At 40.2% G+C, this 27,885-nt stretch overlaps 3 protein-coding genes and 1 non-coding gene across 4 annotated transcripts; 1 reads left to right on the top strand and 3 right to left on the bottom strand.

Moving 5' to 3' along the window:
- Nucleotides 1–749: 749 nt before the first annotated feature.
- LOC115405815 (ceramide synthase 2-like) lies at nt 750–8,642 on the bottom strand. The gene is made up of 11 exons (XM_030115519.1): nt 8,410–8,642; nt 6,646–6,816; nt 5,860–5,977; nt 4,827–4,945; nt 4,563–4,620; nt 4,268–4,318; nt 3,911–4,003; nt 3,483–3,611; nt 2,276–2,385; nt 2,042–2,195; nt 750–1,496 (listed from the first exon to the last, which is right to left on the bottom strand). Exons 2-11 carry the CDS (start codon nt 6,810–6,812, stop codon nt 1,284–1,286), a joined length of 1,212 nt encoding a protein of 403 aa, XP_029971379.1. The 5' UTR covers nt 6,813–6,816; nt 8,410–8,642; the 3' UTR covers nt 750–1,283.
- On the top strand, nt 1,069–1,140 carry trnam-cau (transfer RNA methionine (anticodon CAU)). Its single transcript has one exon. It is a non-coding gene; the product is annotated as a tRNA-Met (tRNA).
- Nucleotides 8,643–13,743: 5,101 nt separating the features above from the next.
- On the bottom strand, nt 13,744–14,019 carry ctxn1 (cortexin 1). The gene has a single exon (XM_030115073.1). It carries the CDS (start codon nt 14,017–14,019, stop codon nt 13,744–13,746), a length of 276 nt encoding a protein of 91 aa, XP_029970933.1.
- Nucleotides 14,020–20,728: 6,709 nt separating this feature from the next.
- LOC115406161 (mitochondrial import inner membrane translocase subunit TIM44-like) lies at nt 20,729–27,627 on the bottom strand. The gene is made up of 13 exons (XM_030116068.1): nt 27,512–27,627; nt 25,988–26,092; nt 25,628–25,792; nt 25,456–25,536; nt 25,168–25,317; nt 24,519–24,652; nt 24,322–24,407; nt 24,122–24,214; nt 23,912–24,036; nt 23,374–23,424; nt 22,901–22,990; nt 22,581–22,691; nt 20,729–22,116 (listed from the first exon to the last, which is right to left on the bottom strand). The coding sequence occupies exons 1-13, from the start codon at nt 27,539–27,541 to the stop codon at nt 21,997–21,999; spliced, it is 1,341 nt and encodes a 446-aa protein (XP_029971928.1). The 5' UTR covers nt 27,542–27,627; the 3' UTR covers nt 20,729–21,996.
- Nucleotides 27,628–27,885: the final 258 nt, after the last annotated feature.

The raw sequence follows: 27,885 nt of genomic DNA, 5'->3' as shown, positions 1-27,885 counted from the left end.
AAAGCGATGCATGGAAAATAAAATAAAGCTTGAATAATCATTCTCTGGCAACAGGGTGAGCTTAGTTCCAATAAATTAGTAGGATTATAGTGCATCTCTCTAGACAAATTTACTATTATTAGGTGAATGTCTAGTTAGAGTAATTAATGTAACAACCACCAGATGGCGCTGTGGTGAAACACTGGCTGCAGTCATTATACAGGTGCATTTTAAAGCATTTAAACTGTAACCAGAAAAAAACACTCCGTATTATTCTTTGATTCGCTCTCTTCACATTTATAAATATGCACCATTACAAGTGTACAAATGCTTGTTCACAGAAAAATATATTTGTAAAATGTCAATACACTGAACATGTGCAACCTGTTTAGAGAAGGACTAATGTTCTGACTGTACATCATTCTCTTAACACACACAACACAGGCTACGTATCAGAAATCGCACAATGAACAAGGTGCACCTCATTCACAGACATTTTTTTTAATATTATATTCTGTTTCCATGTATTTTAATTCGTGCTATTGTACTAGATAAAATATTAATGTTCTTGTGTGTATTTAATTCTTTAGATCAGCATTGTTGTGTATATTAATATCTAATGTGATGCTTAAGCAGGTGAAAACAATAATTCCCCTCTGGATCATTTTAACATATCAGGTTTTACAGTTCAGGTACTGAATGAGTAAACAGTGATAAATAAAACAACCCAACATCTCAATATCTTAAACATCACAGGAGACAGATTTAGAAAGACTAAAAGATAACTTTATTTTCGGCATTTAAATACTACCTACAATTATATAACATCTTTACTATTTTCCAGTGAGACTTACATCAGCATACTTAGTTTACAGCTTTTATGTTAATTTAGTTTTATCACCTTGTTTAGCTCTGTGATATTGAAAGTCTAAACAGTCTACAGAACAGGACACGATGGGTGACAGCAAGCACGGATTCCTCCATTTTATTCACACAAAGTCTGAAATCCCTGTCCATTGAAAACTGAATTCTAAACTATTGTGTCGGTGTTAGTGATGCTCAGGGTGGACGGTGGAGCTCAGCACAGGAAGCAGAGTGGCGCAGCGGAAGCGTGCTGGGCCCATAACCCAGAGGTCGATGGATCGAAACCATCCTCTGCTAACTCACCTGAGGGCTGGAAAATTACTGTAATGTCTTTGTTAAATGCACTCAACTTCACTTCAGAGTGAAACATGGTGTCACCTTAAAAAGAGTCAAGTCAGGAGTGGATCTCATTGAAAACAAACTAGTAGTTGTCTCCGTCTTCACTGAGCTTTACGCATTCTGTCGGCAACTGACGACCTGTGGTTCGTCAGGTTATTGAGGACGCAGCTGTTGGTCAGCATGGACAGTTTGGAGTTAAGAGTGTCTTTACTTTTCTCCCAGTAGCATTCTCCTTCTTGATCCACATCTCCTCCTTTATCCTCCTCTTCCTCCTCGACTTCGCTCTCTTCATCGCTGCGTTCATCTTTCTCCAGCTGAGGGGAGAAGAAGACGCTGGCGGTTTAAAGTGAGCCACAAAACTGAGCAAATCATCAATTTTTAAACATTTAATCTAAATCTAAAGATCTCATCATTACATATTTTGTTGTCAGAGCGAATCGAGGGCTACAGGTCAAGATTTATTCCATGTTATATTGATGGATAATCCATCAATGTTCCTTAGTGTTGTGAACTTCTTAGTAACAAAATTTCACCTGCTATTAAGTAATTAGGTTAATAATGTTGTTGTTGAACAGCGATAGGCACTAGAGACATGAACCTTCTGTGTGAGGATTTCATGTTCTCCTGCTGCTTTGTAAAAACAAATAATGTAACATTGTGCTTATAATTTAATAAGTTATTACAGGAAGGAGCAGCGTTTTAAATAATCCTTTCCAAATGGAAAAACTGCAGCCAATATTGTAAGACTGCATAAATAGGACTGCAATTCTTGGAAATAAAAGCTACTTTTGCTGGCTCTGTACCGTTTAGTCATTGTAAATAATCATAGTTGATCTCTGGCTTCACTGTCAGTACTTACCTTGCCTTTCAGGAACTTATATATCATGCGTAAAATTAAGCCTGCCCAGAAAATGTGAAGAGCTTGGAGCACCATCAGGAGGACGTTGAAGAAGTAGTAGCCGGCGAACGGCTCAAACACTTCCATGGACAGCACCAGAGTGGTGTGGATGATTCTGAGTGTAAAACAAAGAGCTGGAGTCACAGTACAATAATTAGGTGGTTTGTTGACAAAAAAGAAGAAGTAATCTCTTACTTGCTCGGGAAAATCACCAGTCGAGTCACGAGAAAGACCACAGCAAACACAATGAACAGAGTGTCACATGTTTTCCTCCAGCCGGTGCCATAATTAAACATCTTGGCCGACTGTAAAACCAACAATAAAGTATGTGTATTATGTTTTCATTTGTTCTTCATGTACAGTTAAAGGTCACGTTCGACTGCGAGACTGTTTTAAACAGTCACGACTCGGTCACAGGACTCTCCTGTTCAGCGTCCTGCAGGCTACAGGAGAACACCTTTTCAAAACACAACTCAGCAAAGGTTGGAGTAAAGAGCCGCAATTTCATATGCAGTATATCCACTCTGCTATTTTAGCTTTGCTTATTTATCATCAAAAAATGAGTAAATTAGTCTTTAAAATATTCTTCTAAAGAGGTGGCTGCCATCGTGATGCATAAAAAGTCACACATACAGACATGTCATTTTCTCTAAATGTTGAACTTTCTGAATTTTTAGATTGAAAGATACTTTTAAATCAGCTCAGATTGTAAAGAAAACACAAACCTGCTGTTCTTATCCTGTAATAGCAGGAGGCAGACGGGTCAGGAAAATGACAATGACCAGCATAATTTTCCCTTTTGACCTTTGGTTACCCTGTTTCTTGCTCTGTATCTGCCCTTACCCTTCCTCCTCTGATTATCCACAACCAGTTCTAAAGAAAAGCCCCCAGGAGTCACAAGAGTCTGGTTCTTAAAATAAATAACATATTAGCTAAGATTATTGCAAAGGTCAGAGATTGACTTAAGGTCTCCTACAGGGTAACTCCTGTTTGGAGTTTATTTCATAACCATAATTTACCTTTACTACATTTACACCATGATCAGTTTTAAATTGTGTGTTTTAAAAACTGTTAGTTCAATGTTAAGCCAGCTCTGGCCCTGGGGCCACACCTGATTCTCAAACTGTAGTGCATGCTCCCTCTAGTGGCATGTTGAGGAAAGTCATGAATATATTTTTTGAAAGGAACAAATTTGAAAATATTGCATACAAATCAGTACAAAACATGAAATATGGATCACATTTTTTATATATATATACTGTATATTCAAAGAATTGCAAAAAAACTGTGTGTGGTTCTATATCTTTCTGTTTGCTCATTTGAAAGTCTCGTTTTCTCAAGAGGTACACACTGTAAAAACCATTTGCCAAAAGATTTGAATCGATAACCAATGAAATGATACCTCCAGCAGGATGTCTGAGGAGTCGTGGAGCAGCATCACCAACGTGCCGATCCGGATGTAGTTGGCGCAGTAGGAGAAACTGAGCAAGAAGATGGTGGCCAAATGATGGATCACCTGTTCCTTAAAATCCTGGAAAACAAAACACGGAGAAATGTATATAAAACAAGTCAACCTTCATCTGTCAGCTGAATAATCTGAACACCTGCTCTGCCGGTCACTCATTAACCGTGAGAGGGACAAGCTGCTAAATAAAGCAGAGATCAAAAGAGTATGCAATATGACCACAGTGAAAAAAAAATAATCCTAATGCCTCGACTTAAGTGTTTCTCTGAAGGGCAAACGTGTTGTGAGCTGGGAAAAAAGATCAGTTGTGTAACAAATGTCAGTCGGAGGATTAGTGTCATTTGTCAGAGTGATAACGTGCACACCTTCCTCTTGATGTCAACGGAGATCCTGAGCAGCAGAGAGCCGTAAAATCCCAGCTCCAGCATGTAGTACCAGTAGTGAGCTCGCTCCATGCGCTGTGGAGGAAATCAATAAAAGGTTGCTTCAAAAACAGCCGGAGGCGCATGTTGTGGCCTAAATATGGGTAATCGATGAATGGTAACATACACCTCCAATGAAGAATTAAACACATTGATATATTGATATTAACTCAGATATCATCAATATTTTCCAAAAGGATTCCGATTATCTGTTAGATGACCAGTTTTGCACAAAGCATGAACCTCTGCTGCTGACTGTGTTTATGCAGAGCTGACAGATAATCTGAGTGTTGTTTTCACCTGAACTGGATACTCTCTCCAGCATTCCCTGTGGTCCCAGAACCATGATCTCTGCAGGAAAAAAAAGAGACAGAAAAGAAACAGAATTAGAGCAAACTGCATGGGAGAAAAGCAAAAAGTAACTTATTCTATATTCATTTATTTTGAAAACTGCAGAGCTCTGTTATTATATTATCACTGAACAGAACAGAATAGAAAAAAATGAATTAGTAAATTAAGGGTTGGGAGTTTAAGGGGATGAGATGGACTGCTTAAAAGTACATGGTAGAAAGAAGAAAATAAAAATCATACTAACATCAATCAAACAGGATAATCCAGCTATAAATGCTGTGAGATAGAAAAAGAATCTCCATCTGCAAAGAAGGAAAAGACCCGAGATTAAAAATTTGCACCAGACAAAATGAGTTTCCCTTGCAGAGGTTCCTCTAACAAATGCAGCAAAACTTTCACTGTTTTTTGCCGCTGATGTGATTTTTGTAGTGCGTGGTGAAGGAAGTACTCTCAAAGGCAGTCATGTGTAACCTGCGCAGGGACGAGGGGGTGAAAAGAAAGCACTTACGCAGCTTCCCCAAACTTCTTGGTCTGGCACGGTCTGTCCTGGTTCCTGCGGAGCCGGAACCACGTCTCGATCTGTCTCTGGGTTTTTCCGCTTGACAGCATCAAACTAACAATTTCACTCTGAAACGGCAGCAGCAGAAGCACAGCAGAGAAACAGCTGCAGGATCTTTAGAGGATTATGAACATGGGATTAAAAAAACATTACACCAACGAAAGAATAAAAAGAGAGAAATAAATGCACAGCTGTTTAAAATGAAGTATTTATCATATGCAAACGAGTCTGGGGACATTTTATTTCATTATTTTGTGCGCACATAAACAGAAAGCAAATATGTATAATTAATTTCTACGTTCCAGCTTTGTCTGAGATGAAGAATACATCTGTGCCACTTCTGTTGCTGTGCTCCCTCATTCCAGGAACACGATTCAATCAACGAAAGGATTATTTCACAAACGTTTCCGTTTTCTTTTGTACACTCATACAAGGGCAGTGAACACGGGTAAAACCTTAGTCCTGACAATTCAGTTGGCAGACAATCGGAGGCAATTCAACACTGTTTGACCCTTTTAAACACAAAGCAAATGAAGGCATAACTTCAAATGCAGCACAAAGGAGAAGGTTATTAATAAGTTTCCAACTAATGGCATTTAGATACTGATGTCAAACATGCCCGAGTTAATCTGTATATTTCTAAATCAAAGTTCAAGTCCCGTAAAAATATGTAGGGTGAGTCGGATCCATTTCATACCCTTTATTTAGCCTAATATTGAACATGTATGTATGATATTAAAGCTATTTAAAATAATAGAGATGTGTCTGAGAAAAGCTTAAAACCTCAAAAAACCCAGGAGCCTAAAAAACGTGACCCAAGCAAGATTCTGTTGCTGTTGCTTTCGTTCTGAGACGTTACCATAAAATAAAGATGTACCGGGTACTTTAATGTAAACTGTGATCTATGAATAACAAGTTCATCTCATCATGTCATTAAAAACACGCCCCGCAATGAAATGCCATTTGTCTTTGTCATTCTCACCTGCGTCGGCTGCCGGCTCCTCTGGGTGTAAAACGACTCCAGCTTTGGGGAGGGGGCAGCAGTTACCAGCAATCTATTCTTCACCCCGAGACATCTGCCCATGGGTGGGGCGAAAAACCTGGAGGCGAGGAGAACAAAGGACAGTTTGCAGAAAGGATGCTGGATGGTCGATCTGCAGACCCTGTGCGCAACAAACCTGGCAACAGAAATGTGTTTGTGCTTTGCAAGCGATTGTTGCATCACCAGCAAACACTTTCTTAAAACAAACAGAGGCCCTTTTAAGAAGCAAGGCTGCTGATGACATTTTGGAAAACATCTTCTTTTCTTAGGATGGGGTACTGATGTACTATTACACAAAAACCAGCACTTTCTAATAGTTCAGTGTTTATGATTGATGCAGTCAAAGACATTTGTTTTATATCTTGTTCTGTCTTTCTCTCTCTCTCTCAAGTAGAAAAGCCTTACTTCCTGATCATAACAAACCTGTTTTGCTCTGCCGTAACACCTGCGCACAATCCCACAGCTCATATCCTCTTACCATGGACACAAAGTCCTCTATATGACACCCGAGACTCAGTCATATTTGGGAAATGCTGCATGTCTTGTTGGGAAACACGCTATATTGACAATGCAGTCTTTTTCAGTGTTTAACCTTTCAGATAACTTAGTATCTTTAAAAGAAGAAGATGTAGTAGTTTCAGGTTCCGCTGGAGGAAGTGTTCAATTGTTTAAAATCTCTTCCTGAAAATTCTAAGTGACAGAATGAAGAGCTCAGGTGTTTTGCACCTTTCAAACACGTAGCGCATGGCGACGAAACCCAGAGCAAGGGGCAGCGCTATCAAAAGGTCACGGGGCCGAGGTCGATCGGAGTATTCCAGCCGCTCCATGTCTTCCCATGTTACACCGGGAGGAAGCCAGTAGTCCTGCCTCCATACGTCTGGCAGCAGGTCCATCCTGCTGTGGAGGGACAGGCAAAGTGAAAGACGAGACATGAGGCGGGAAGGTTCATCCAAGCAAAACCCTCCAGGAGATCTATCCCAGCTGACTATATGTGAAGGCAGGATTCGCCCTGCAGCAGTCACCAGAACATCACAGGACAAACACACAGTTTCAGTCACAACTGCTTGCAATTTAAACCAACAGTTGCCTGATATGCCTGTGTAATAGTGACTTTTCTGTAAAACACTAAACACTAAATTCAAACTGTTTATTGGAGCAGAAAAAAATAATCAAAGTTTACTGTTTTGTTTGGATGTTAAGTATAAAAAGAAGTACCGGTATGTGTGGTTTATTAACAGCTGGGACAAGTTCTTCACAAACCCAATAAGGCGATATAAAGACGACACTGAAAATATATCTTTTATCTCCATGTTGATGAAGACAGTTGCAATCATAAGATAATCAGAGAAACAAACACAAACAATGGGTCGTCAGGGGTCTCATTTCTACAAAAAAAAGAAGCATCCAGCTTCCATTTCTTTTAAGGCCTTCCATGCCTTAGAAATAGTGTCTTATAATAGGCCTCTCTGAAAAGAAGAATCGGTTAATCATTCAGGATTTCTAAATGCGTGTGGTTTACAGGAAAGAGTCATGCAGGTCCTGTAAACACACAAGTACTAATAATAAGTGCTAAGATCAGACATCTCCTAAACCCTTCATCCAGTTGCTGTAGCCAGTCAGGGATTACAATGAGCAGGAGGTGCATTGGACAAGTGGACAGTCCATTACAGGGTCAACACAGAGAGATATAAGCCCATTTAACCAAGAAACACCAATTCAGCCTAAAACACTTGTGCTTGGACTGTTGGATGAAAAACCTGTGTTTCTGGAGAAGACAGGCAGGAAAGAAGAGAATACCGGTACTCCCAGGGGATTTCATGATCAGTGCAACACCATGCATATAGGTCAAACTAAATACAATTAAAAGTCTAATATGCTGAGTTTAAGTTCAACCTGGTAAAAGCCTCATGGAGATATTAAAACTCTTTTTCAACAAGAACCTGGCATGGCAGCAGCAGTCAAATGGCCAATGTTATGCAGTTTTTAGGCTGAAACTTAACTGAACCAGTAAGCAATAAATCTGACTGAACCTATGTGTGTGCGCGCACTGTCAGGTGGGATGTAATAAGTGAGAAATAAGAAATCAATGCATAATAAACAAGAAACCATGAAAAAAAAATAACAGCCACATGAGATGCTTATCCTAAGTACAGGTGTGTCTCTGATAAGTCAGTACTAATGCACAAAATGTATGTACATGTACACACACACACACACACACACACACACACACACACACACACACACACACACACACACACACACACAAACCGAGCTGTGAAACACAAACATGCCCTAAAATAGAAAAACACCACAAATAACAGGGGGAAAAAAAGCTGTAAAATACAAGTGTACACAGTCTAGTACAGATGGGTTGGTTCAGAAGAAGAAAAAAAACGTTGCCTATTTTTTTAAATGACACTTAAAATCAAAGTGAAGTACAGCAGCCGGAAAAGCATCGACCAGAGAGCCTCCGGATTAGAAACTCACCAGTCAGCAGCCGTATGAACGCAGTACAGACGGAAGCTTCACTGGGAGTCCAGCTGGAGGCTGTTTTGCTGTGTGTGTCGGGTGTTAAATGGAGATGCGCCTCTCGTGAGGCAGCAGTGCTTCGCTCCTCCGTCATCAGCCTCGCGCGGCCGTCAAGTCGCGCGGCAGCAGGAAGCGCAGCGGCGGATCTCCAAAATCACACTCAAACTGCGGGTTTCCTGTCATTTCACGAGGAAATAACAAGCGTATTCTACTCATTTAGCTTTTTTTGAGAATATATAAATACACCTAACTAAGTTTTATTTTGTTTTGCTCCTAATTGACAGGAATGAAGCACCCTGACCAGCAGGAGCGCATTTATTGTGAAGACCTCAGAGATCATCGCTCTTTCTGAAGGATCCAACTTGATGGTCGAGGGCCTCCAAACGCCAGCAGGGGCGTCTCCTGCTCACAGGCACTGGTGGGTAACCCCTTCATCAACACACCTTCCAGCTCGGAAAGATTGGGAGTCTATGGTTTTTATTTTTTTTCCCTTCCGCATTTTAAATAGCTGTGTTGATTTTGTAGTAAAGAAATCACAGTTCAGACCACAAAACACGACATGATTTAACCACTGCACTATAAACGTGTTAATATTTTTTTTTGACGGAATGAAAACAGTGAGACATCATCATTAAAATGTCAATTATACATTCCAGTCTTTTGCAAAGTGAAACCTGTGTCACCATTTCTCTCAATGGTTTCTCTGTTGTTCCACTTTCTGATACTTAATTCCTAAACATTATTGAGTTCAATGCATGATTTTAAGCACAGATAACACCTTTAGCATCTCATTTCTGAATTAGTTTATTGTCTTACTTATCTTATAGGTGTTAGTTTTTAGGAAAACACAAAAATAGTCAAATATCATCACTTGTCTAATTAAAAAGATTGGGAAGGATTCTCCTGAAGGTGCCAGAGATTCAGAAGAAAAAAAAGTGAAACTCTTAAAAATTCAATGAGTGTTTCTCCAAGTATCAAGAGACCATATATAGCAAGACAAAAGCCAGGATATTACCAGGACTTTAGAGTCTGAATGTAAACATTCTGAATGTGTATGTGTTTGCTTAAGGTTGCTGTCAGATCAACAGTCTTTTCCTTAAACAAAAGTAGATCCTGTCACCTGGGGCTCTGTGTGCTGCTGCAGAGTCCTTAAAACACACACACAGCTACATCAGCTTACACAAACACACAGCCTTTATCAAACTGTCTTCCTTGTCGTCTGCCAACAAAACTCAGTATGCTTATCTCCCAAAATAATGTGATAACATCACTGTTATGCAGATGAGATGATCTTCTTTGTCTGGACCGCAGCTGCCTCAAACACAGGTGTGTGATTCAGTCATATACATGTAAATGTCTTTGACCAAGTGACTGAGGAGAAGAGATGGGTTGCTCACATTTTGAAAAGGTACTATTATTTGCATGTGGCTGCATGTGGGCTGCATGTGTGTGTGTGAGTGTGTGTCTCGGCTAGGACATCACACACGAGCTGAACTGGATCATGCTTTGTTAGGTGGTGGTGCAGTGTCTGAGTCTCTTCCAAAAATATGGAAGTATATTTATTTTGTAATAAATCTATTAATCGTAAAGACAAACTGAAAGAGAGAAACAGACGCCGTGCTTGAACAGGATCAGATGGGAAATTCATGAAAATGAGTTATTCATGTGGTTTCCACAGGTCAACTTTCTTTCCTGCTTCCTGCCTCATTTGCATATCATATCCACAGTGTGAGCCAGAGAACTGAATAGCCTTGTTGTTTTGTCAGGGAAGTAAATTGTGTGAACCCAGTGAAGCAAAACCTGTGCCGGTGAATGCCCGGCTAATGAGGTGGGGGTGTTTTGCAGCCATCATTTGGATCCTGATAAACTGGACTGTAGAGAATTGTCTTAGCGCACTTGATAAAGCATGGATTTTTAGTGTATGTGTTACATTTATAACCACAAATAACTTCTGATTTGAAGATAAATACATTTCTACCTATCATTACTAATTTAATTATTGCTGATCAATAACAATGGAATTAAGATTTTAATAAACTAATCACACAAAACTTAAAAGTCCAGTTGTTTGAGGCTTTTAAGATCAATATCACAATCACCTCCTGTGTGAGCTTATCAAATTATACATAAATATAACCAATTATCTTATTAAGTTATACAGTATTGGGCAGATCTACTTGGTTCAATTCAAATAAAACTTTACCCACAAGCTTGGATTACAGAAAACATTTTCCACCAACTCTGAAGGATGGATTGATCCTGGTTGTTTTTCTCAAAACCTCCAGAAGAGGTCAGACCAAACCAGACAGAACCTGAGGCGAACACAAGAACAGAGAGCCAGGGAGGACTGTGAGGATCAAGAATTTCCATTCTTTGTGCTGTATCTATTAATCTATTCACTGTCCTTTTCAGGGGACTACAGTTAAATGCAAATTTCTTATGTGGGCAATATTCCATTGTAAATTTAGTCTCTGCTGGGGGCGAACTAGAAATGGACCAGGGACTGCAGTTGGCCCTCGGGCCACGGTTTGCACACTTCAACAAACAGTGGCTATGGCTCAGTTGGTAGGTTAAAGGTCCAACATGTGACCATATGTCAAAGTGAAGAATGAACTGTGTGTAAATGGTAAATGCACACTTACATAGCGCTTTTACACTGCATTGACAGAGCCCAAAGTGCTTTACACTGCATTATCACATTCACCCATTCACACACCAGTGGAGGCAGTTGCCATGCAGGGCGCTCAGTCCATCCAATTTGGGGTTCAGCGTCTTACCCAAGGACACTTCAACATGCAGACAGGGGGAGACAGGAATCGAACTAACAACCTCCCGATTGCAAGACGACTGCTCTCCCCACTGAACCACAGCCACCCCTGTGTCTGTAAACTTGACTAAAACTGTGAACATTTTAGGATTTCAATGGAACTATCTGATTGGCTCCAGGTTATTCTACAAGTGAAGGAAAACAAGCAGTGTTTGTTTCCCTCATCGTGGAGAAGAAGGAGTCCTGGAAGCGATCAACTCTGTCTGTCTTTTCACAAACTTTAAATCATGAAAATGAACAGTACCTGATACTGCAATGATTCAAATATGTTAGATTAAATATTTTGAAATTACTAAAGTAAAGACACATCACATTGTATCAGCCGATTCGAAAGCTATGAAAATGAAACTTTATCCTCACCAACTCACATGAAATATCTAATAGATAAGACTGAACCGGTCAGACTCTGATGAGGACTTCAGTCCATCAGCACCGGGGTGTATTTCCCTGGAAGGGGGCGTTGGCCCAGCTTCTGAGAGGGAGGACGCTCGTGAATTAACGGGATGTGTCTCTTTACGAGCCCCCAATTGATTATTCAATTGACTACATTTGCTTTAAATCTTGGGAATATTGATTTTAGCGCAGCAGGAGGACAACCTTCCCGCAAGGAAAAGTGTGTGTTAGCACTAAGTGAAGTGTTTTTGTTTTGTATAAGTTATTGACTTTTTCTTTCAATGTCCAGTGTATTAAATTTATTTCATGCAAACCAAAACAATCTCATATATTGATCAGTATGAGATCAGATTTCAACCATGATACGTCTCAATGAAAATTTTGTGATGTGTTGCTGTGAAACCGACCAGAATCAGAAATTCTCTCTTGCTCTACCTCGTTTAAGAACCCTTTCAGTCTTAAAATACAATGACTGAAGTTTTAGGCTGCAGCACAGTGGTGTAGTGTACACAGGACAGCATTTACACACTGGGCTCAACAAAAAACTCACTTCAACAATAACAACATCGACTGTCCAAAGACCCCAAACTATAAACATCAGGCAAATAATAAGCGAAAAACACTCAACACTGTGACTCATAGATACAATTAGAATGATTAGAGTGTATCTTTGAACACCACAAGAGAAGACTACAGCTTTTTTTTTTATAAAATCAGTATAAATTTGTTCTCATTTGTATTCACGAAAGAACACAATAATTAAAATAGCAATATTAAATTTTATTTATAAAGAGCATTTCAGAGTCATGTTTTAAAGGGCTTTACAGTATATCAAGGACAGAAACAATTTTACAAAACAAGTGGCAAAAGGAGCAGAAACAGTATGAAATAGATGCTGGAGTTTCTCATTTTCCTACAGGCACTGTTGAACAGATTTGGCTGGTGCACTGGATGGAGCCTAAAGGCAAAAGGGATTAGGGGGAGGAGAGAATTGGTGTACGTGCGTTTCATAACAACAACTTTATATGACACATATTTAGCCAGAGCTATGACCCTCCGCACTGAACCTCCTAACTAAGCCTCTTATAGAGAGGGCGACATGAAATAGTAAAACTCCAAACAAAATATGCTGTAATCACTTTTATGTATCATTTCAATTAAAAAGAGAAAATAGAGCGATACGAACAGCAGCTGAGTCTCAACATCAGCAGGCAATTTGAGTGATTCCCTTGAATTCTCGAGACTTTGGTTAATTAGAATTGTTTTACCTGAGGATTATCTGAGAGGTGGCAGATATGCCTCACAAAATTCAACACGATTCACAATAAAAAGACGTTTGGAAAGGTTTTTTTTTTGTTGTTTTTTTTCATTTTCAAACACACTATGACATCTTTCATCATTTTTTGGTTTTGTTGCTATTCTAAAAAAACAAACAACAAAATAAAAAGTCTCAGAAATATAATCTTAATTTCTATAGTTTCATCATAAATAAACATTTAAATGCTATAGTCTGTTGGCTAGATTTTCTGTAACCCCCCCCCCCCAAAAAAAACATTTCTATCTGTTACTTTAGTCTAAATTACATCCATATCTGCTCGCAACTCCTTTCACTTCTCTTTTATTGAATCAGGACATCTGTTGCTCCAGCTTTGCTCTCTGTTTCTGATTCTGCCTTGGGATTTGAAGTAATATTATAGAATTACTAAATGACATGATATATAGGAGTCATAATCTACTGCTGCGATACAGATCACTCTCTTCCTGCAGTGTTTGTCACTGAAAGCATTACACGCGCCACAAGACTCCAATAATGCATTAATGACTTCAAATGAAAATGGATACAGGGCTTCTGGTGGGTCTGCCCGCTCCCTTTCTTATGGCTACAGTGCATTTCAGCTGTTCGGTGCTTCCACGTTGTTATCTTGTGATTCAGAAGATTATTTGTAGCTTCTTTTACCACCAAACAAACAACAGCCATGCTCGTTGCAAAATGTTGCATTTCCTTCCTTTCTCAGACAATGAAACTTTCTGCATTTGACCACGTTTCCATTTTCATCCTTCTCCTCATTCTTTTACACCAGTGCATAGTCAAACTGCCCTCTGTCCAGCCCCTCCTTGTGGTCGGTCCATGACGACGCCGGCATGCTGCTGTAAGGATCCAGCAAGATGCGGACGCAGCGAACCACCAGAAAGAGCAACAGCAACACGAGGAGGCCCACGAAGCACAGGGCCGAGCCCTGCTCAGGGTGCCCTGGCATGGGCTGCAGCACCGTCGGGCCCTTGGAGAATCCAGGCGGGGCCGGAGAGGAGAGTTCATAGTCCACGACCCAGTAGTTTGTGTCGCTCATCTTGTAACCGGGTGAAGGCTGAGACTGCTTACTTTGAGACTTTTGTGTTGCGGTCAGCGGCCGTGGGGAGTTTCATGGCACGGCCCGGTCCTTTCAGTTTCTGAGTGTGAGCTTCACAGCCAGAGGAAGTTCACATAGTACAATATGACAGCTGTCAGCAGATTACATGAAATTGCGGCGTCTCCCACAAGCCACGGGGAACGCAGCAACAACAGAGTGCAAATCACTGGTGCAAATTAATAAACCCTCGGGTTCAGGGAGTAACAAGCTGAGACATGTTCAGTATGGCTTAATTAGATCGCACTGGTTGATGTTCGCATGCTCCTCTTTCGCACTCTTTTCTCTCACGTCATGTTTCTTGGAAGAACTAAACAATATGGAAGCAGAAGTTTCCGCTTTAACGTCTTTGGGATGCTCGTCACTTTATTTGTCAATACTTAAAGTGCCATCCAGTAGAGGACTTAATATAATTAAAAAAGTGAAGCGTAAATCTCTGCTGAGCGACTGATAAACTTCCACAGATTAATCAAAGCACTTGAAAGCTGTGAATGTTGCAGCTCCAGGTAAACTTCTCGTGATAAGACGTTTTCTTGATTTTTCTCAAAAAGGGCTTCTATTTTTTTTATGTCTTCTTCTTCATTCTGCATCACAGAGATCCTCTTCGTTTAAACTCATCAGGATGCCTATAAGGGAGAAAAGTAGCAAAGTTAAAAAGTGACCTCAGTGATCTTCCAGCATTAGGAATTGCTGAATGGAGGAAAAAGTGTAATTGATTTTGGTGGTTCAAAGCAATATAAAGACCTCGGAGTACTTTAAGGGCAATAGATTTATACTGCTTCAGTGTATTTTCAGTGCTTCCACAAATTCCCTGCAGTGCCGCTAACAGCACAGAAAGCGAAATACAGTCTCATATAAAAAACTGATATTACATATGTTCTCCAATATTTCTTGTGTAAAACACAAGGAGTACGAGGCACAAGCACTTCTCCTTCCCTGAACTCAGGTACAGTATGCTATGAGATAAATAAATCAGACAGCTCTGACGGAACAGAAAAATGTGGGGAGAATCCTCTGAGAGTTGCCGCACTCTTGCACAAAAACACTCTCCATAGCCTCTTTAATGGGCTGTGGAGTGGAGAGACATTTCCTGCTGTAGGTGCACTCCCCAGTCAGCAGATTCTATTCCAGGAGGCTTCGTCTCCCCGCTAACCACCCCGCTGATCCTCGCAAAGACACGTTGATAGCTCCCCGGCTCTCCCCATGATAGGACTAAAGGGCCAAGTGAAGCTTTAATAGGGGACTTCAAGACATAATGAAAAAAACTGCCTGCCTCAGTATCAATTATCAAATGGCCCGTGGTTACATCAGGCCTGGACAGTTCAGATAGCAGCATGTGGGGAAGAATACGGCACGAACAAGACAGACTCGACACTCAATACAGACCCACAAGGCAGGCATAAAGTTGACACTACATGGCAACACAGGTCAGAGCCAGCAGATACAAATCACTCTAAACTGGGCTGCAAATGACAGCAAACAAATCCCAGTTGGATTATATGAAAAGACAGCTTTCCCCAAACAAGTAATGAAAAAATTGATTGAAAAAACAATCAGCTATATTCAGGGTTATACATTTTGTCATTCTAAATGCCTTCGAGTATTTGATGCATGTTTAGGTGGTGAATTTTATGCTATTTCAAGGTCATGGTTTATTCAAAGGTCATATTGGTTCAAAAATATAATAGACTAAATCAAAGTAAATTTGGGCTTTAATATTATAAAAGCAAAAGCAGCACTGATTTCACAGCTCATTGATTATCAGTAAGATAAGTGTTTTGGTTCAGATGAATCACACTGTGTTACAAACCCATCTAATTTGCCAATAACACAAAATTCAAAACTGGATGACTCTCTGTGACTCCAGGCTGGAGATATTTGTGCTGAGAACTGTATCACAGAATCACAGCATCCCCAACTTAACTGCACCAAAACAGGGTGAATCCAGGAGAGCGCCTCACGGCTACCCGCCGAGGTCTGACGACAGAGCACACAGCTGTGACATATGGCGTTCCCCGGAGCTCTAATTCCTGTAATACCTCCCATTTATACCTGTGGATTATGACAGCAGCTTTGAAAATGTCAAGGACTTTTCTGAAAACTAAAGTGAACCCTGAGCAAAGGACTGTTACGTTGTAAAAATACAGCCTGTAAATTACAGCAAATGGTTAACAAGTCCTCCAAAATCTCAAAAAAGTCTCACAGCAGCTCAGCATAAGGTGGAATTTGAAAAAGGGAAGTTAGGATAATTCTGAAGAACATGAGAGCTGCGGGTCGATGCAGATTATTAAAATCAAGCACAAACGTTAGTAAGATATTCTACTTCATCAGTTGTGTTTCAGTGTGTGTTCTTCAATGATTTGCATGATTTTGTAAGAAACATTGGACAGTTTTTGCATCTATATGTGTATTGTCATGCCTTGTTTGACAAAGAGTATGGGATGATTGATTTGTGTTATTTTGATGCTCTGTATCTTTATTTTTTTCCTTATACTATACTACTACTCTATTTTCAAGTGGCCAGCCTCTAAGTGCTTGTTTGAGGAAAATACATGGAAATCTTACATTTTACAGTATATTGACTTGTAACTAACTAAAAATGTTAGTGTGAGTCTCTCAAAAGAGACAAATAACTAAAGATTAATAATAAGGAAGAGGCATAATGGACCAAATGTTGCATCAGTTCTTCCTGCATCAGCACAAAACAGACCAAAGGTTATTGAAGTCGACTGCTTTCTAAGTACAAATGGCCAATTATTGAGCAAATATGATCAGTCTCACAAAACAAAATCTTCAAATAACCAGTGTCTTTATTTATTTAAAGTAATTTGAATAATATCAATTTATTCTAACAACATTAAAAAATCACGATTATGAAGCATATGACAAACAGATATTCTTTGTCACTGTAATATATCCACATTATGGCATTTAATCTAATGAAAAGGCCTTATTTGTAATGCGTAATATGATATAATCATACAGTAGTAAACATTGCTGTGCTCATTTTCCCTGATCTGGTAACAATTTGTAAACGCTGTTGTGGATTTCTCATATTTCACTCAAAAGATGAGAGCAGCAATCACAGTTAAAAGACTCCAACACACACACACATTAGCATGCAGAAGAGTTCAGTTATTGTGCAACTTACACTAAAGTAAAGCTAAGTAGCTTATGCAGCTTAATTCACAGCACAAACATATGGTCACATGCAGCACGCGCAGACAATAGAAAGCATCATATGAGATGAGATTAGAACTTACTTGCAGGCTGGAATCACAGGTGAGGACATGCTGATGATGATGAGGGTGATGAAGATGATGATGGAGATGAAGATGATCCCGCAGCAGCAGCAGCAGCAGCAGCAGCTGTTCAGCACCGCGGACAGCTCCAGGTCTGAACTCTCCTGTCACATCCTGCAGCACCTCCTCTGCTTTGTCACAAGCTTTTGAAGTCTTCTCACTTTGTGAGGTCCGCCCCACCTCCCTCCCTCCAGGTCCACTCATGGCTGCTCCTGCACGGACTGCACACATAATCTTTTCCTCTGGATGAGTAGAGCGCCGAGAGCCCTGTGCGCCTTTTGCATTATATAAGAGGGACGCACGGAGTGTGGACAACCAGGGGTCCTCATAGTCTAAGAGACACAAGATGACAAAGATATTAATCCAATTACTTTTTGCTTACATCTAGAACAAATGAAATTACAATGTAAAGCAACCTTTTAACTCTAATTTTATGTTCTTTTTAGTGTGATATTACAGATTTTCCTGTTCCTTGCTGCTAAATCAGTGGCATCATTTTTCCATTTTGGAAAAAATTAGTCTTATCTTATCTTATCTTATCTTATCTTATCTTATCTTATTCCAACAACCATGCTTAAAAACATAATATAAGATAACATCACATTTTTGGGGGAAATATTTCCCCCAAAAATGTAACTGTAATACTTATTTAACTCATTGAAGTTGTAAGCACTCAGTCAAATGAATATGTATAAACATGATTACTCTATCATAAAGAAAGCTCTGGTGGACATTTCTGCAATCTCACCAGTTCTCCTGACCAAGTTCCCATCTTTTAGCTTTCACAAACCCAAGAAGTACCACCTCTGCTGTTTCGGGTGGATATTTTTGGGATAGAACACTCTCCTGAAGTTACCACTCACAATTTTAAAACTGAATTTATTAGAAGCAATATTATAGCTTGACATCTAAAACAAGTGTCTTTAAAGTGTTATAAAGACGTAAGATGTAACTCCCTACCACCAGTCTCATGTCCCAGGTGTCCTGCATCACCAGCCTACATCTCTCTGATCATCAGCTTGACGACCATCTATGCCATCGAGACAAACAATGAAAACAGTAGATTTCATAACCTGGCAGGCCAGAGGGTCTTGCCAATTATGGCCACAGTTGGTGGCCTGCTGGAGCTCTGCTCTGTGTGATTAGATTAAGGGCACCTTCAGGGCAGTGTTACAATCCACTAACGATTAATTAAACCTACAGGGAGAGCCCATGCAGCTTCAGGCAGGGGAGATGTGGATGTGTAGGGACTGAAATCTGTTTCAGTGTTTGCAGGGTTTTAATTGTGTCAATTAATTACTTCTCACAGTGAGTATCTGGAGCATAGCCACAGGCACAACTTGGTAACATGTTTTGTTCCACATCGTGATCATGTCATTTCCTGTAGATGAGCGCACCTTTTGTCGCTGAGTCATCTTGTACAATTTAGAAAAGCATGCCTTCAAGAAATAAAAAGAATGGATTGGATTACACTTGACAAGCAGGACTCGACTTTGATATTTCTTTCAAGATATTTCTCTGTACACTTCACTGCACTTCACTTCACTAACACATCTCAGCCCGCTATAATTCATCCATCTCAGAAGTGTGGCAGTCCAAGATGCTGATTAGACACCATGATTATTTACAGGTGTGCAAGAGGGACAATCTCGACGCACAAAATGAGCTCAACTGCATGTTTTCGATTGTAGGAGGACGCCGCAGTACCTGGACAAAACCCCCACATTCACACACTACACAAAACAATCATTTAAGCCCAACCTGGATTGGAACTGGGAAAATTCTGTCTATGAAGAGAGAGTTCAAACAAATACACTGTACGCCTAAAATGAAACCCCTCACTTAGAAATCTGCATTCAACAGGAGAAAATACGAACATCATCATCAACAAAATTCAAAAATTGTGTAACGTCTGCTTATATAACAGTGTTACATTGGCTCTTTCCCAACAATGCTGGCCTTTTCTTATGTAGGATAGAACACAGCTTGGTGTGTGCATGGCAGTGTGTCACCAAGAACATATTGTAATAATTTAACAGAGGATAAAGCAAAGCACGACTCTGCCTCCCAGCTGTTGTGCTGGTACATTCAAGCCCATTCATGTAGGTACAGTGAGTGTGCCCGTAGCTTGAAGGGACCTTTCTGCAGAAGAACGCTCTTAAAAGGTTTTTTCTACTGGTAATTTCAGCTACATGGTGCAAGAAAGCAAATGTCATGCGAACACAGTGTGCTGTAGGACCTTCAGAGTGAGGCCATTATTCGGGAATGATGAAGCTCGTGGTTACTGTGCTTTGTGGAGCATTCCCTCTCCTTTCAGCTTCAGTTGAAGGCAAGTGAGTAGACTTTGGAGGACTGAGAGAGGTTAGTTAGTATAAGGACGTCCCGAGTCATTCATCACGACAGACAGCTTTGAGATGAGGTCCGAAGTGTATTGGCCCAGTGTGTGAATCTACCGGCACGCGTTATTTAAAGCCCGATCTATCATCCCTATACTACCAAATCCATAGGTTTATCAACCGGTGTCAATGGCCAGATCCATGAGCATCTATCAACGCTTGTCAGCTTTGAAATGAGAAAACTTCAGACACGCGTGCACAGACACACGCGCGCACACAATGTTTAATTTTTGTAGTGTATTTGGAGTGGTTGACAGTCAGAAAGCTTGAAAGAAGTCAAACCTATTATATAGCTTTTTATTCCACATATCGACATATCACAAGATTAAATTCTTGAATTGATGTGTATTTTATGAACTCGCTGATAAAATAAGAATAATCACTGTGGATATGTGTCAATCAAGCATCCATTTTTTAATGAATATGGATCCTGATAGCTAAATTATTCTGCTCCACAAGCTTCGGATGGTTGGAATTTAACATATGAAATGTGATTTTTACCTAAAAATCGTGTTCGTGTTCCCAGTGGAGTTTGCATGTTCGAGGTATAGTTTTCTCCCACAGTCCAAAAACACACATTTGAGGCTACCTTGATGTGTTTGGTTGTTAGTTTCTCTCATCTGTTTTCACCCAGTCGGCTTGAATCTTCTCCAGCACCCTGAGATCAGGAATTAGAAAAAGCGGTACAGGAGCCGAATGGAGATTTTTGTTTATCAAGAATTTGAATAACAAAACATCTTACACAAATGCTTAATGACGTAAACTTGTGTCCTCATACCCAAACAGACACAGAGCATCACCATGTTCAGGGTCTGCTGCACTCTGGAAAACACGTTACTATTCAGCGCCAATTTCCTTTAATAATTTGAATACAGGCCAAGTAATGAGCTTCTTATAGTTTGAATTTTATTGGTCAAAGTGCACATTTTATGGCGATCGTCTTACCGGTAGAGTTTTTTTGTTCACAGGTGTTGCACGAATATAGCTGCACGTAATGTCTAACCAGCTAAGCCATGTGATGGATTACATATCCTGAGCACCCACCCAGGACAAACCGAGAGAGTGACAGAGCAAGGTTTTATCGTCAGGATTTTCACCAACAAAAATAAAACATACAGTTTGACAAAGATACCTGTTGTAAATAATCAAAAAAAAAGACAAAACAATGAGGTTTTTCACATGGAGCAGGGCAACGGAGCAACAGTACAGTAATGTCAGTTGTATATGATGTAAATGGAGGACAGTCACTCAGTATAAATGAATAAAAACAATCAGTACAATGAAATGCTCCACTCAGAAAGTCCATCCTCACTTCTTGAAAATGAAACGTCAACCAAGTCGTCGAATTAAGACAAATGGATGAAAAATCTGCAACACGAGACAAAGAAAGACCCCTCGGCCATGAAGCCAACGATGGTGAGTTAAATGTCATTCCACGAACATCAAGTAGCAATATTTTCTGTTCATATGAGTGATAAGAATCAATAAATACAATATACTGGGTTTTATTAGACCAACATTTCTTTTAACAACTTTTTCCATGTGGTTTTGGCTGTTACTTGTTGGACAATGTAGCATTGTTTTTTACATTTCACTTTTCTATCTTACACACATCTGACGGAAAATAGATCTTCAGCTCAAGACGAACCAGCAGCATATTTTTAAGCCTTTCTCTGCACAGACCAACACAGATGGCGCTGCTCACATTTCGCCTCCAGTGAAGACGCACGTTACAGATTTATACCTTCTGTTCACATTTGCATTCGCTTGCAGTCATGTTTTACAAAGATGGGGGCGATGTTTATTCCTACTCGTGGCATTTAAAAACGCGTTCACAGATGGTGAGGAGTAACTGGTGCAGGCTCTGGTTATCTGATGGGGAAGCTGGTTCCATCCGCGTTTCGGTCCTATGGTCACATTCCAGTCCCAACACTGATCTAGTCAGTGTGAGAAAGCGCACATTTAATTGAACATGTTGTTTTGTTGAACTCCGTGGGCACATATGATGGCGTGCCAGAGGTTGGTCACATATGAACATCTGCAGATGGGTCCTCCAGGCATCGAATGGGGAATGGGAGCATGTGCAAAAACAGACTCTGGCAGGGCGGCAGAGTTTCACTCTGCGTTTCCAAGGTAACGTACACGGGATGTGCATGTAGTTCAGGTACGTCTTTGCATCCATTATGTCCAAGATCAACCTTCTCTACGGTGCTGACCCTCTCCTAGAGGACCTGCTCGGTGCTGGAGGCGGAGATATCCAGGAGCCTCCAGGCTGCGTTCGGGTTGAGCTCCTCTTGGTCGCGACACAGCGCCCAAACATACATCATCCTCATCACTTTCTCCTGCAGATGGAGCAGAAGACAGGAGGGTCAGGGTGACATGATCTGCTACTCAAGTTAAAAAAAAAACTCCTCATCAACAACATCGCTGGAGGAAAAAAATAGAACATAACAAATGATGGGCTGAGAAAATTTTGCTCCAGAAAAGTGATTGGAGAAAGCGGTTGCAGCTTACTTTCAGGCAGGTCTGTAAAGCAGATTATCTGAACATTTGATTTACTAAATCCTTCATGCAAACTGTGTTTTCTGAAGCAACCTGAGCAGCTGGCTGGGAGACGCACTATAGAAAAGCATAGAAAGGTCTATGCATGCATATGTTAGTATTTTTGAGACTTTATGACACTTTTGTAACACTTATTGCCTGTGGCATGAGATATGTCAACATTCTCCTGCAATAAGCCACTGCCATGCAAAACCCAATTTGTGATTTCAGCCAGCGGGCTTGTTCGTGTTACGAGCGGACCTACCGGATCTCCCTCCACTATGTCTCCTTTGGGGCTGCGGATCACCATGACGACCTGAGCCTGGAAGGTGATGATCAGCACCGGGCCTTGGTCCATCATCTTACCCATGGCAAGCTAAACAAACACAAAAGGAAATATGTAAGAAGCTAGCACTAAATGGTAACTATTTGTAACTCAATAAGATGTTTTTTTAATGACAAACAGGATAATTTGCTTTTGGATTTAAAAAAAAGTATTTTACGAAGGAAACGGGTGAACATAGGAAGATAAAAGATCTATTCTGCTGATGTTTTGTGGCCATCTGTACTCATGAATTCACTTACATCTATGTTATCAATGTCAAGGATTTTCGACTGGAAGAGGAGCCCCAGAGCTCTGGCTTGCTGGATGGGATGGGCGAGCTGACTGTAGGTCTGCAGAAGAAAACACGAGATCAAGGATTACAAAGGAAAATCCACATATAGTGTACATCAGCTATAATAACTGTTTCTGATGGGTTTTTACTTTTGAAGGGTGGTTGTGAATACTTGCGACTTCAAATCAAAAATGAGCTCTTGAACTTACAGAGTTCGTATTATTTTTATTACAACCCACTTACATAAATACAAAGCAATGTTCAATCAATGCCTCACAGAATGACAATTCTCTTTGGTCTCTCCATCTTTACTGTTTTTTATTTATTTATTTAGACAGTACCGACCCTCTGTATTACTTCCGTAGTCCTCGTCTTTGCTGCAGTATGATCAGGACTCATGAAGTGATTACATACAAACGTCAGCTGATTTTTTTAACTTACTGCCTCATAGCACCAGTCCTTCAATACATCCAGCTCGCCTCGAATCATAGCCTGGAGAGAGAACAACACCGAGTCATTACAGCTTCACTGGTACCTGAGGTAGTTTACATACCATATATAACATATACATTTTACATCATGGATCATTGAGAGTCCTTCTGATTGTCTACATGACAGCAGAGTTTCCATTACATTACTTTCAAAATGGAACAAGATGACTATAGAGCAAGTCAGGCTGTTAGGCTCCTTCTTTAGCTTGATTTATTCACACCGACTCATTATTCATTTCTTTTAATATAATATTAATTCTAGGAAAAACTGCACCAGCAGCTCTTGCTCTCCAGCACACGTTTTCAGTTTCCTGCCGCCAGTGGCTTAAAAGTTATCAAATCTAACAAGAAACAAGGTGATTCACAAATTCATTCACCAGTCAAAATAAATGTTTATGAATGAAGACTTTCACCAATATGTCTCTGTTTAGCCTTTTCAGAAAATACAAGAATGAGAAAACTGGAGGAAGCTAAAGGAGCATGTTTACCTCCAGTATGTTGGGGATAATGTCTTTTTCGCACTGCTTGAGAAAAGAATCTTTGTCGAAGTTTGGATCTGCCTTTACGATTTCCGTCAGCACCTCAGACATTTCCGTCTTGGAGAAGAGACCCCCTGTGAGACAGACCGACATGTCAGTGGATGTGTGCCTGCAAGGTCTCTGTTTGTGAGCGATAATATAAACACTGATTGTGATCACCTAAAAATCCGGTGACTCTGTCAGTCACAGCTCTGGATGCTCTGATCATCACATTGTCACTTTCATCATATTTCATCTTCATCTCGAAGAATCCTGAAAGAAACAAAAAAGTGAAACAAGGATGAGAGCAAACTCTACATGCTAAGTGCTGCCACCTGCTGCCGAAATTAAAAACACACACATCCCAAAGGTTTTCTTACTGTTAAAAACCACATTGTTATCCTTGAAGTCCTTCCACTGCTGGAACCACTTGGAGTCCTTGTGAAGAACGACGCCCATCGCCTCCCTGCAGAACGACACAACACAAGGAGGTCAAGGGCAGATAACAGCTGTGAGTTTAATTTTATTACAGCAGCAGCGAGTGGAGGAACAGGTTGGCGCTGGAATGGTTACGCACTCGTTGGCCTCGAACACTCTGGTGTCACTGTCTGCTCCTTTAGATGAGAAATCGCTCCTTTTCCTCAGCTGAGAAGGAGCCCTGTAAGGGCCGGCGTCGCCTGTGTCGATCTCCTTCTTCATGGTTTCCACACTCTGCAGAAAAAGCACAGATTTTCACTTATATGTATAGAATCAGATTATAAATCCCCGAAATCTTGTGTCAGAGTTTGGTCACTCATGTTGTGGATGCACATGGAGATGTATTTTTCCTCAATACACATGCTCAAAAAGTAGCAAGAAGAAGAAAACGCTATTTAATCACCCTCCTATCATCTAACATAACTTTAATTCAAAATGTATACAGACATGAACATAGTTCCACAGCCTTGGCAGTGATAGAAATGTATTTACTTGTAAATCAAATCAAATCATAACTTCATTAGATATCTTAACGAAAATGCATTTATCATGTCTTGTGTAATAATAACAAAGCAATAAATATTTACTTAAAAAACATATATAATAATTGATATAAAGTTTTGCATGAAAAGAGAAGAGTGATGCATTTCATTTTGCAACCTCAAATAATAGTGAAAAGTAAGACTTGGAACTTTTCATGACAAAGATATTGGAGAAAGGATCTTAAAACTGGCAGTTTCTCCTCTGACCTGTGAGATGGCTCTGAACGCGCTGGTCTGGCCCAGTTTCTCTCCTCCTTTGGAGATGGACTCAGCTGAGTGCATGGCCGACCGAGCCGCCTCCCCCACTCCATCCTTGATCTTCTTCCCAATGTCGGTACGGCTCACCTCCTCAAGGCCCTTAGACACAGACGCCGCACGAAAACACAGCCAGTAGATTACTACATGCACCAAGACCTGACACTGACTCTATTTATACCTTCTTCTTTTCTTTTTTTTTAACTTTAGAGCAATACAAAAGGCAACATATAATTTTACCTCCTTGACAGTCTCTGACAGAGAGCCAAAGGTTTTCTTAAAAACTTCTGATGTCTTCACCGTCTCAGCTTCTATTGATTTCTGTGAAAACACAACCATATTTGAGGTACTGTATTTAAAAAAAATGTCAAAGACTGGAGTCATATCTGAAAGAAAAAAAAAAAGTTCTCACATATTTTTTGCGGGCTTGCTGCAGGGCATCGGATTCTTCAAGCCTCTTGGCTTCGTCTCGGAACTTCTTTATGTTTTCCTTCATCTCCTGATTCTTACTGAACTCCTGGCGAAGGTTATCGACAAACTCTCCCAGAAAACCTTTACGACCTGAAGAATATCGCACCTAAACAACGAAATGGAGGATAGGACTTGATCTGCACTGATTATTAGACGAATAAGGCTTTCACGAGGCAATAGGCAAAAGGCTTTCTTTACTGGAAACAGTGAAATAAGAGATATTAAAACTGTAAAAGATGGATCAAAAAATAAGAATAAAAACGGTCTTAAAAAAACTGTTTCCAACTTTTTCAGTTTGTACCTGCACAGCTGCAGCTGGACTTCTGCGTAAGCTGTAGGCATCTCCTCTCCACACGGAGGAGGCCAGAGGCCGGGAGCACAGGGCCAAGGCATTTCTGCCAATCAGCTGCAATGTTAACACAAGGTCAGTCAGCCAGTCACAAAAATAAAAGAGTGAGTTAAACACAATGTCTTTAATATATATCAAAAAAGAACAACAACAGTCATTTCTATAATATGTTTCAAAGACAACCCGCCAATTAGTTTACACACCATTTAGACTAAATAAAAAGCAGGAATCTACAGAAAACCACTGTAAAGTGAAAAAAAATCGAAAGGGAAACAAAATGCAAACAGCTCGTGGACGAACGACACAAGATGCAGATCTTATAGGAAACAGGTTACCCATGAACTTGTTTGAACAGTTGAGTCTCAGATTGCAACAACAAATCAATAAAAATCAATCCTGAAAAGTATCGGCAACAAACGTCAAGATCAGTTTGAGAACATTATTCATTTTGTTTACATATGGGGGTTAAAAAAGCTTAATAGCTCTTTGGACTCATTATTTGTCTTAAAGTAGCCTAAAGGACATACATGGATTATTACAAGGTAATATTCACCAACAGAGCCTTGTCAGATGTGTAAGTTACCAATAACATAAACACTCCATACCATCAGAGATGCTGACTTTTACAATTATAAAATAACAACTAGCAACATGATCTGTTGCCTTTCTTTACTCTGCAGATCATGAGGTCCGCAGTTTTCTAAAATAACAGTCTAACCACAGAGCAATTTGTCACTTTGCTTAAGACCATTTTATAAGTTTCATTCAAGAAACAGTGACACTGGGCCACCATGTGCATGAGCTCCACCTTCAAACACAGAATAACTCAGGGATTACAGATCAGACAGATGATGAAAAGGAACATTATGAATTATGATACTGTAATATGTTCTTCAGATGTAAAGTGAACAATATATGATGGTGTTTGTATTTTATACTTGTTAAACTATGGCCCGACATTAGCCATTCATTCATTCATTCATTCATTTACACACACTGTAGTGTGTATTATTGTAAAAAAAATAAATAAATAAATGTGTGTTTGGACATGAGTAACCCGTCTAATTTATCAAAAAAAAAGAGAGAGAGAGAAACGCTACACTGTGTCCCACATGCGTTCTCCTTTATAATCCATGAATCTGACAGCTTCCCTACAGCTGCTGTAATGTTGTGTAACACCTTCGCATGGAAACTGTCGTCAGCTTTCTACAGCCCCGAATGAATGAACGTAGCCCAAACAACGCACAGCAGTGTAAACATGTTGAGACGACGTGCCGATGATATTTAATCAATAATACTGATATTTAGTTTGATGCAACTGGAGGCCTGTCTGTGCATGACGCCCACCCTGCAGACGCACAATTATACAAGCGGAACTAAAATAATATTTACAAAACCGCGCGGGCCTGTTTTCATTAACAGATGAGGCCCTGAAACGATGCGAGGTGCACTGAAGGACAGACATGATGTTCTCACCTCGTAGCACCGACACACGGAGGCTGCCATCTTGATCTGGAGATGCGCGGAGGAGCACGTGTTTCCTCACCGCAGCAGCTGACCTACGCCTCGACCAATCAGAGCAGCGATGATAGCGGGGGGCGGGGCCATCTGTCAGCACGATATTAAAGGAGAATACACACGGAAGCGACAAATTGCTTTTTAGTGAAAACCCAGAACCACAAAAATGCTCAAACCAAAAGCAATTTCAAATAAAAACCCATACCTAATAGAACAGAATAGGATAGAATGAAGTCAATTAATCCCAGAGGAATATCCTTTACATCATTGCCTAGCAATACAATATAATAGAAAAGGAAGTTAAAAATATTAGACAAGGCACACCACTAATA

The sequence above is a fragment of the Salarias fasciatus genome, chromosome 18 (genome assembly GCF_902148845.1).
Source record: "Salarias fasciatus chromosome 18, fSalaFa1.1, whole genome shotgun sequence".
NCBI classification, from domain to species: domain Eukaryota; kingdom Metazoa; phylum Chordata; class Actinopteri; order Blenniiformes; family Blenniidae; genus Salarias; species Salarias fasciatus.
The sequence above is the reverse complement of the archived record's forward strand: the minus strand, read 5'-3'. Positions and strand labels throughout refer to the sequence as shown.

What these genes read in the sequence shown, in the direction of transcription:
- LOC115405815 (XM_030115519.1), bottom strand. Translation starts at nt 6,812, where the DNA reads ATGGACCTGCTGCCAGACGTATGGAGGCAGGACTACTGGCTTCCTCCC. An exon ending in CCGTTGACATCAAGAGGAAG is followed by an intron (nt 3,612 to 3,910) that starts GTGTGCACGTTA and finishes TTTGTTTTCCAG; the next exon opens with GATTTTAAGGAACAGGTGAT. An exon ending in CTGGTGATTTTCCCGAGCAA is followed by an intron (nt 2,196 to 2,275) that starts GTAAGAGATTAC and finishes TTTTACACTCAG; the next exon opens with AATCATCCACACCACTCTGG.
- ctxn1 (XM_030115073.1), bottom strand. Translation starts at nt 14,019, where the DNA reads ATGAGCGACACAAACTACTGGGTCGTGGACTATGAACTCTCCTCTCCG.
- LOC115406161 (XM_030116068.1), bottom strand. Translation starts at nt 27,541, where the DNA reads ATGGCAGCCTCCGTGTGTCGGTGCTACGAG. An exon ending in CCGTGTGTCGGTGCTACGAG is followed by an intron (nt 26,093 to 27,511) that starts GTGAGAACATCA and finishes TTAACATTGCAG; the next exon opens with CTGATTGGCAGAAATGCCTT. An exon ending in TTATCCCCAACATACTGGAG is followed by an intron (nt 23,425 to 23,911) that starts GTAAACATGCTC and finishes TTCTCTCTCCAG; the next exon opens with GCTATGATTCGAGGCGAGCT.